Source organism: Henckelia pumila, chromosome 1, assembly GCF_033568475.1.
Source record: "Henckelia pumila isolate YLH828 chromosome 1, ASM3356847v2, whole genome shotgun sequence".
Classification (NCBI taxonomy): Eukaryota; Viridiplantae; Streptophyta; class Magnoliopsida; order Lamiales; family Gesneriaceae; genus Henckelia; species Henckelia pumila.
In genome coordinates this window covers 68,444,261-68,455,370 of record NC_133120.1, presented here as the reverse complement: position 1 = coordinate 68,455,370, position 11,110 = coordinate 68,444,261, and the positions used below count along the sequence as shown (strand labels likewise).

The 11,110-nt window shown below is 32.9% G+C and overlaps 1 protein-coding gene across 1 annotated transcript; it reads right to left on the bottom strand.

The window, feature by feature from the left end:
* Window positions 1-585: 585 nt before the first annotated feature.
* LOC140876006 (uncharacterized) lies at window positions 586-2,022 on the bottom strand. The gene has a single exon (XM_073279844.1). It carries the CDS (start codon window positions 1,998-2,000, stop codon window positions 657-659), a length of 1,344 nt encoding a protein of 447 aa, XP_073135945.1. The 5' UTR covers window positions 2,001-2,022; the 3' UTR covers window positions 586-656.
* Between the last annotated feature and the right edge of the window lie 9,088 nt (window positions 2,023-11,110).

Below are 11,110 nucleotides of genomic sequence, written 5' to 3'. Positions count from 1 at the left end.
AGAATCAATACAACACTTAATTTAAAAAAAAAATAACTTTTAATATCCAAATGGAAGAGTCGAGCTTTCTTTTTACAGAAAATATAGTAGTCATAAATCGGATGACTTTGGATTTTGTAAGAATATCACAAATTCGATCAATAATAAATACCCTTTATATTCAAAAAAAAAAAACCTTTATATTCAACCTAGTTATTCGATTGTTTCAAATATAAATAATTCAGTTTTAAACAACGTATATTATCATATATCTCAAAAATGCCAACACCAGTTTTTATATAAACACTATGATAGCTAGCAAGTTCTTCCACCCGATCCTATGTTATAGAAAAGACTTTAAATTAAATTTAAAAAATTGCATTTAATTTGAAATCCATAATAACATAATTTCATTTGTCATTCTTAATCCATTATTAATTTCATATAATTAGAATCATTTTCTTCATCTTGAATACTTCCATCCATGTAATTTTGTTATAATTAATGTGATAACACAATTATATTTTAAGATTCAAATTGTTAACATATTAACTTACATTATGCGATAATTCATATAAATATCAAAAGTTTTTGCTCATAAATAATTGGTACATGAAAAACATATTTTAAGAGACAAATGCAATGAATATATGATGTGATATAAAGGGCTCCTTTTGTCAACCTTGATTATCAAAAATATGTTGTAAATGTTGAACAAGTATGTTTGCAACAATTTGAGGGGAGAAGCTTCTCATCATATCCACCCTTGCTTGCCTCCCTCTAACTTTAGCTTCACTAGGATTGCTCACAACATGCCTCATCACAACCTGCAGCTTATCACCACTAGGCTCACCCCATAGATGCCCTTTAAATGCTCCTTCTTTCACTTCACTCATTCCGGCTAAAGGCAACGGATAGCTATTCTCATCCGTCGGCCCTGACCAGTTTGTAGCGATCACCGACAACGACATTGCCATGGCCTCCACGATGGGTCTGCCCCATCCTTCCCCTCTACTAGGCAGAACAAATGCATCCGCTGCCTTGTACAACTTGGGCAGATCGACATGAGGAATATGGCCATCGATCACATAAACCGGAGCCCAACCATCCTCGGGTTTCACCAAATCAAAGTCTTCCACAAACTCAACAATCTTGTTCACAAAATCACCTCCCGTGTGATACGGATTCGTCAGCAAATACAAGGAAACAGGGTCCATCCCAGAGAACTCCTTGAGATATGACCCCAACAACACATCCCACCCCTTCCGGTACTCCCATTTGAAAACGCTCAGGAACACAAAGGGCTTTCTTGAATTCGATCCTAACACTAGAGTGGCGATGGGATTCAGGTCCAGTGGCTCCACCGATGATGGATCAAAAAACTCATAATCAACAGGCTGAACAATCTTGCGAAGCTTGAGGGGATCAACCCCGCTTCGATTAAAAGCATGGACATGGAAATCAGTGGGAACCCAAACAAAGTCCATCCTATTACAACGTCGGACGTGTTCCACATTGACCCTATCAGTCTCGAACATGGTCCTCCCTATCACGGCCCTCCACTTGCCATAACTAGCAGGCGGACACGGAAAGGTGTAGAACAGAGGGGGATACCAAGCACCAGGTTCGCTATGGCAAATAACAATGGTCTCATCCATGGGGCATTCAGTTTGGTAGAGCTCAATAGCCAAGTTTCTCATATCCAAAGGCAAGCCCTCCCAAAATCCAAGATTTTGCCCATCCCCGTGTTGCCGAATCCCCAGCTTGAAAAATGGATTCTTAAGTGCTGATACATAAGACCAAGCTTCGGAGCTATAGCCACCTCCCGAAAGGAAAGGGGCCATCCAAACAACACAACGCGAGGGCTCTTTCTCCTCCTCTTCTCGAAGAGATTTCAAGAATTTGTAAGGGCTTGTTTGGGAGAATAAAATGGCTAACAGGAGGATTACCAAGATTGAAATGGATTTCAGTAACAAGGAATGACCATTAGCTGGCCGGCGATGGACTTCACCTGAATCCATCCCACTCCGAGGAGAAGAGAAATTAATTAATTCACAACGCCCGGAATGTTATTTTTTTAGTTTTTTCTCTTCTTTTATTAAAATTGAAATTGAAATGAAAGATAATATATTAGTACGAGAGAAAACAAAATATACATTAAAAAATGTTAGGATCATGATATATTAGTTAAATAAAGAATAAAGTCTTTAAAATAATAAATTATTAATTTATTGATTAATCAATATCTTTATAAATTAATACAAATTTAATTTCAATATTGAGGTTTTTTTTTTTGGAATCTATATTGACTAATGACTATTATTGAGGTATTATTGGAGACGGACGCTATGCCTATGTATTTTGTGAAATAATTCGCATTTCAAATTTGTTTCAAAAATAACGGTAAATTGGGATTAAATCCTCAAACCCAAACTTGGGTTTGTGGTCAGTACCCATGTCAGCCAATCTAATTCTACAGTCCCTGATCTATGTCATTTATATTTTCCAACTCCCTTTTAGATGGTAAATTACCAAAATATCCTTATTTTTTATTTTAAACCCTAAAATAACCTTTAATATATGTATTAAGAATAAATTGATAATCTTCCTCATTTCTAACGGCACTACTGCGTCTTCCACTCTCATTCTTTTCCCATAAATTTTTTTTCCAATAATCCGAAATGTACAAGAAAATTTGATGATAAAATTTCGAGAGTTAAGAAGCAATCGACTGAAGATGTGAAGGCAAAGAAAATCCTGAGCGTTAGAAAGCAGAAAAAGACGATAAAATTAGGTCTGTCGGATAAGAAATCTCCCAGAGATTTACAACATAATAGTCATTTGAATTTGATCGAACCACATTTGAGGATTATTTTGTATTCTGATTGGTTGATGTTGCGTAATATTGTTCATGATTTAATTTGTTATCTCGTATGCTAATCTTTATTCCCCAATTTTAGAGTTTTGTTTATGTTAATATATGCGTTTACATTTGTTATATTTTAAAATTTTTCTTTCAAACAATTGAATTAGTTGGATGATGTTTAGAAATTATGGTTCAGTGCTTAAATTTCTTCGCGTTGCCCAAATTTGTTCCAGTTGATGTTCTTCGCGTTGCCCAGATTTCTTCTTCAAATTTCTCACGCTCAAGCTCTTCTAAATTTTTTGTGTTGTGTTGTGCGGCTGCTTCCTTTCATCTTGTGCAGAAAATCTCATTTTATATGTGTTCGTGAATCTCACGATCGAGCCCTAGAATCTAGACTCCAAAATTTCCAAAACTCTGTTGTTTTTCCAAGTTTATGCAGCAGCGCAGATGCGCCATTAATCACTGCTGATGCAACGATTCTTTTCTTAATTTTCTGGCCTTTCACGCAGATGCGTGACTTCTCACCGCATATGCGCCGTTGTTTTCTCCAATTCTCTGCCAATTCACGCAGATGCATCACATTTCACCGCATATGCGCCGTTGTTTTCTCCAATTCTCTGCCAATTCCCGCAGATGCATCATATTTCACCGCATATGTGCCACATTTTCATCCAACAAGCCGCTGCTCTTCATTCTCGCATATGTGCATTTTTGCAGCGCGAGATAATTTTCACAAATTCATATCTCACAATCTAACCGTCGGATTGAGCTGAAATTTTGACAGCAGCTTTAAAACATCTTAAATGTTGTTATGAACGGTGAAGATCGGATTTAGATATCCCAAAAATTCCCAGTAATTTTCTGAAGTTTGTTGTCCCGTAATTCGTTCATCCGCTTCTTCTTGCTACTTTTCTTTCAATCCTTGAATCTCACAAAAACAAAAACAAATATGTATAAAATTCACTCGATACATCACAAAAGCCAAGTAAAATCATATATAAATTAAGGTACATATTTAAGTAAATAAGGTACAACCAAGCCTATGGTTAAGTACTTATAAGCGTGAATAAAGTACAGATCGTGGTAAACCACATATGGAATGTTTTATTTGGAGAAAACCAACTCCTTACCACATATATGGTGCATGTGCAAAATGAGATAGTAAAACCATTTGATATCTACTCAATAGGGTATCATTTACGTGAAATCACAAGTATGACCTCGGATTTATTTACTAAGTTAATGAGGTGAATATAGGACATGCATGTGCACTTTGGGTAGTCACTCAAATTTTTTGGCTAATAAGAACTTACCAATAAATAATTAAAGAGCTTACTACGGTACATATTTAAGTAAATAAGGTACAACCAAGCCTATGGTTAAGTACATATAAACGTGAATAAAGTACAGATCGTGGTAAACCAAGCACATTTCAATAATTTCATGTCACAAGTACACTTGGTGATTATACGTGGTACAAATTTATGTATACCAAGTACATATGAGTGTGAATACAGTACAGATCGGGGTAAACCAAGCACATTTCAAAACGTCGTGTTCTTAGAAGAACGTAAATCAAGATTATAGCACATGTGATCGATTTATTGCTAATTACTTCATATGGAATGTTTTACTTGGAGAAAACCAACTCCTTATCACAGGGTTTTTTTAATTAAATAATATAAAATAAATAAAAATATTGCATTTTATAAAAGGTTATCAGATTGTCCCGGATTCAGAAGAGATGGCAGATGACAGCTCTGCTGAATCCGGGACAGACTGTCCCGGATTCATCTTTAAAAAATAAAAAAAATAAATTTTGGGCCACAAAAAAGCAGGCTGACTTTTGTTTTAAAAAAAAAATAATGAAGTTGTCTTGTCGGCCAATAGTGGCCGACAAGACAACTTTTTGAATCCGGAGCATACTGCTCCGGATTCAAAAAAGACACCAAATAATTGAATTATTGTGTAATTTTATTTTCTTGAAACCAATTATTGTGTAATTGAATTATTGTGTATTGTGTATTGAATTATTGTGTGAAATTATTGTGTGGTTCACGGAAGAACTCAGCTCCTTCTTTCATTCTATTTTCGAGTTCCGACTATATATATTTGATGTTGTGATGCTCTCATTCTCATTATATATCCTATTGATTTTTGCTCTCGTTCTCATTGTTAATTTGTTCTTCACGGTTTCTTCATTTTTTTAAAGGTAAGATTACTTAAATTTTGTTTTTTACAATAATATTTTTGTTAAGATATTATTTTTTAATCGTTATATTGTGATGTAATATTTTTTTTAAACATTGTCAGCTTATAAATTTTTCGTGCTCCAACTCTGCTCGGATTTCTTCTCGTGTTATTTCCATACTTGTTGAAGGTAAGCATCATCATCATCTATGTTTAATTTTTAGTTTGTTGTACTAAATTTTTTTAATGATATTTTATTTAGTTTTATATTTTGTTATAATTTGTTTAAAAATAATGTCCGAGAATAAATTTTAAGTATAGATAAATCTTTTTTTATTCTATTAACACGTAATTATCTTAATTACTTTGCAACAAATTATATCATTTGCCAATTTTTTTGAGATTTAACATTTAAAATGAATTTAATTTATTTAAAATTTTTTGTTACGTATTGATTTATAGTTTTATGTAATTAATTAAGTTAATTTGTGAACATAAGTATAATTAATAAAAGGATATTATTTTAAAATAAAAAATTGAAAAAATTATAAAAATAGAACAACTTTGTAAATTTAACAAAAGTAATAGAACCTAGGACATCGTGTCTCGGATTCAAATATTGTTGATTAATTTTTTGGCAATTAAAAATTTTTTGGACTAAAAAAAATTTAGTTACTTCAAAATTTGTCCTAGTATTTCTATATAGCTAGCTAGCTACACATATACTCCACTTTCGTATATAAATTTTTTTGAAACAAATTAAGTAATTTTTGTGATAATACAAAACAAAATTAATATTAATGTATTTAATAAAAATTGTACTATTTATTTTTTCCATTAAGAATATTGATAAAATTAATATAATTATTTGATAGATTGTTATAATTATTTTAGGAATTGAACCAATTAGTTAATTTGCTAAATATAAAACCATTAATTAAAGGGTACAAGTGTGAATTGATCACGATCACAATTACGATTATATATGGTGTCTACTTAATAAAAATGAAATTTAATTTAAATATTTAAATGTTAAAATTATAATTCTGGGATTAGATATTATATTATTTATAGATTCCTATTGAAAGAACATAAAATAAATGCTATTATTATTTTCCATTTCTAGCACCCAAATAAAAGACAACATGATTTAATAAATTTTGAAATGTAAATAATACTCTTCATATTTTATAAAATATATTTATTTATTAATTAATCATTTAATATTCCAACGTACCAAAAAATTATTTATGTTTTACTTCTGTAGTCTGTTGTAAATTTGAAAACTCTTGTTCTTATTCCAAAATGATAATAAATGAAATAAATTATTTGTAGGAAAGAAAATTGATAAAATATATCTGAAAGTGAATGAAACCGAATAATTTTTTCAACAAATCATACACAGTATCACATAATTTTTTTAATATATGCTCGAAGGTATATTTTAAAAAATGAGGACTTATTTAAAAATATTTTAAAAACAAAATTTGTACTTTTTTCTCCATTTTAATTATTTTTTTCTATTTTCAACACAATTAAATAATATTAAATTTATGAATTTTCAATTACTTAAATTATATAGTATTTAAAAAAATTTGTCAAGTTTTTTGTTTATTTTTTGTTCGTTGCTCTCTTCTAGTTTTCCTGTGTAGTATAAATTTGAAAACTTTGGTTTTGTTTCCAAAATGATACTAAATAAAATAATTTATTTGTATGTAAGAGAATGAATAAAATATTTAGAAAATATCATGACAACTGAATAATTTTTTGAACAAATCAATCACAATAAAATATATATATACTTAGAGCAGATATATTTTAAAAAATTAAAAATATTATTTTCTACATTGTTCTTGTAATATATTATCAATTAATTATATTATTATTAGAAAAATTTATTATCAATTTGCTTACCTAGAAAAAAAATTATTCTATATTGTGAACATCAACATTAATATATGTAATTTAAAAATTAATTTTGATATTATATATTTTTTGTTGACCACGGAGATGAATGATGTGAGTGCATTACTGTAGTTTGGTGGTCATGTTATTGTTCAAAACGAGAGGGTCGGATATAGCATACCAGCAACTAGGCCCATGAAAATCCGACGTTCTATTACATTTGCTCAGTTGGTGAATAATTAATGTGCATCGCCTCCTACAAATCGATCCATCACAATTCACTATTAAACTATCAACAAAATATTCTTATGAAGTTATGTCTCGTCATATCGGAGAGCACGTGTACATCATAGATGACGAGAGTCTACAATTCATGTTTGATTTGTCGCTACTACATTGTTTTTACCTGTATGTTGAATCATCTCCAGTATCTTATGAGGTAAGAAATTGTGATAATGAGTCGTTCATGTCAGAGATAACACAAGGTTTGAGTACAATGGATTTCAATGAGCATCCACAAACTTCTGCACGTCACAATGATGCCACAGGTACAGAATTGTATTCTGGAATTGATACAGGCAATTGGGATCATCACACCATGGTTCCCACGGAGCAAGATCATGGATGGGTCCAAAACGAAACACTATCATGGGATTTATATTCACGGTCTTGGGGTCATCATATCACGAATCCCACACAAGAAGATATTGCTAGGGGGTTCAATACATCCAGAGTGTTGGATTTAAATTACGGGGATGCAGGATCGAGTATCATGAACCCAAGATCTTTTCACAATGCGCAAAATATGGTTGATGACCATATCAGGGGAGAAAATATGCAAGAAACAATTACAGGAAATATTACAGAGGCACATGATCTGTTTGCTGACAGTTCTCATAATGTAATGAGTAGTGATAGTGAGCCTGATGTAGCATCAAGTGATGGGGAAGAAGATGATCGTGCCAACACACTACGTGAAGATGACGCCCAAATCATGGATGCAGGACAGGGTGCACGTCAGGATGCGGGCACATCATCGCATGTCCCAAACTATGGTGGGGAAACACTTGCACAGAACATTCCTCGTGAAGGTCCCGTCATGCGCGAAATTTCTCAATTTTTCAACACAGTTTATCATGAACAAATTCCAGATTCATTTGGGCTATCATCTAGATCACGGACTAAGTTCTATGACCCTGCAAGGCCTGAACTTTGTGCCAAAATGGTTTTCAAGAACAAAACTGAATTAATGTCATTTGTGAAGGATTTTTCTGTTCGAATTGCAAGACGTGAATATGTTGTCGTCCAAAGTTCTCCAACAATATGGAAGATCAAGTGTAAGAACTTTTCTGCAGGTGGCAATTGTGGTTGGGGACTTCGAGCATCATTCAAACAGAATATAGGTTTTTTTCATGATCACGAAGTATGGTGGGGAGCATACATGCATTTCTAGCCAAGTGGGCATAGATCACCACAACCTTGACATAAATATGGTAACAGTCACACTTTTTGGAATTGTGCGTTATGATCCTGCATATGAGATCAAGTATGTCTGAGAGAGTATCAAAGGAAAATATGGGTATGAGATATCATATGCTAAGACATGACAAGGTTTGAAGCGTGCAGTGGAGATCGTATATGGTACGTGGGAAAGCTCTGTATCATTGCTTCCTAAATATATGGGTGCTCTGTCAAAGTATAATCCAGGAACTATTGTAGAGTGGAAGCACCTTCGGAAAAATGATCATCCCCAAAAAGTTTTGAACTTCGTATTCTGGGCTTTCAAGCCGTGTATAGATGGATTTCGGAATTGTCGCAGAATAATCAGTGTTGATGGCACACATCTGTACACCAAATACAAGCACAAACTGCTCAATGCAGTGACTTTGGATGCTAATAACCAGTTGTTGCCTTTGGCATTTACGCTAGTCGATGAAGAATCTTATGAATCTTGGCATTGGTTCTTAAGTAACGTTGTACAACATGTGACATGAGGTTGCAAAGGAGTGTGTCTTATATCTGATAAGCATGCAGGTTTAACAAGTGTGGTTCAAAATCTCCCTGACTTTCGACCTCCTCGTGGTGTCCATCGTTTTTGTTTGAGGCATGTGTGTTCTAATTTCAATAATAGGTTCAAAAACATTCATTTGAAAGACTTATGTTGGGAAGCAGGTACACAACATCAAATAGAAAAATTCAATGCCACGATGGAAGCAATCAAGTCAAAAAATGTAGCAGCTTTCAATTATTTGTCTAACATCCCGAAAGAGAAATGGACATTTGCTCATGATGGTGTATGGAGGAGCGGGGTAATGATGACAAATATGTCTGAGTGTATAAATAGTGTATTGAAAGGAGCTCGCCGTCTTCCTATTACCGCAATAGTGGAGTTAACCTTACAACGATGCGTGCAATATTTCATACAAAGACGGGGACGAAGTCAGAAAATGATGGAAAAACATCAGCCTTGGACCGATTTTGCTTGCGAAAAATTTGAGAAGTGGTCGAGAAAGTCAATTGAACATAGGGTTGTACAATTTGACCAAAGGGATCTGACAGCATCCGTTGCGACAAGATCAAGACCAGGGAGTCAATATCACATACAAGCTGTCAAGATCTCTACTCGTGATTGCACTTGCGGGAAGACAATAGAATTTGGAATCCCTTGTTCACATGTAATATGTGCATCAAAATGGTTTGTATTAGATCCTGCACAGCTTGTACAACCATGGTACGCACTTAGCGAATATGTGAACACTCACTACAAAAAAATGTGCTTTTAAGAATTTTTTTTAGGAATGGTTTAAAAAACCGCTCCTATCGTTGAAGCAACAACACCGGTTTAGAGAAAACCGTTTCTATTGCCATGACTTGTACAAGCGGTTGTAAAACCGCTTTTATTGAATGTTTATAGGAATGGTTGGTATAAACCGTTGCTATTAACCGCTTCTATTGCTTAAGTTTTTAGGAACGGTTTAAAAACCGCTCACATTGACTAGTTTTAGCAATGGTTCGCAACAACCAATGCTATTAATCGCTTCTATTGTTTTAACTTTTAATAGCGGTTTATAAACCGATCATATTAAATATTTTTAGTCATGGTTTATTTAAACCGTTGCTATAAACCACTTCTATTGCTTTAAATTTTATGAGTGATTTTTAGACCCTCATATTTCAAATGTTTAGTAATGGTTTGTGTTACTCGATTCTATAAACCGGTTCTATTGCTCTTAATTTTAGTAATGGAATAAAAAACGCTATTATTGAATTACATTGAGCAATTTTTATCTTATAAAAAGAATAACCTTAAGAGTAGGTACATACAAATGCTATTAAGTATTGAAAACACGGTTTTTTGTTTTATAATTATTGTTGGTTTTTAAAGTGTTTGTTTTTGTTGTAAATACATTATTTTATTTAGTATCACGTATGATTTTTTTTTTAATTATGATTATAAAAATATATAATAATACCAAAAATATAAACATTTTTTAACTTCATTATCTTACTTTTGATCTTTTTTAATACATATTTTTATAATAAGACCATAAGCTAGGAATGTTACAAAACACAATTGATCCAAATTCTGATTAGATTAAACAGATTCTATTTTTGAATTTATGGAAAAAATAAAATTGGGTTTAAATGAAAAAGCATTGACCCTTACAAAATCACTTTTCATAGTACTAAATAATTAATGAATAATTTAATAATAATGATAACAATGTTGGGTGCAATAATAATTTCTGCTTGAAGAAAATGTGACGGTTGAGTTCTTGTACAGTTCAGAATATTGAGTTGTATTTTTACCATTAATTATAACTTTTGGTAAAATGACAAATACTCAATCCTACATTTAATATCAGAGCTAAGATCACGTGTTTGATATCCATGGATTAGAATAGTGCAATTATTGGAGGACGATCAAAATTTGACGCTTGGGCTGATGATTGTTTTGAAAGAGATGTCGTACTGTTAATAGAGCTAACAAAACGGACCAGCGGGACAGGCCAACCCACAATCCACCAAAACCTGACAGTTGGCGGGACGGGGCAGGGTAGGACTGGACGGGATGACTCACTATGTATACGGGTTGAGAAATTATCAACTCAACCCATCTATTTGGCGGTGCAGAGACCCGCCAATTTTTAGTTATATTTGGTGGGTTGG

What these genes read in the sequence shown, in the direction of transcription:
- LOC140876006 (XM_073279844.1), bottom strand. Translation starts at nt 2,000, where the DNA reads ATGGATTCAGGTGAAGTCCATCGCCGGCCAGCTAATGGTCATTCCTTG.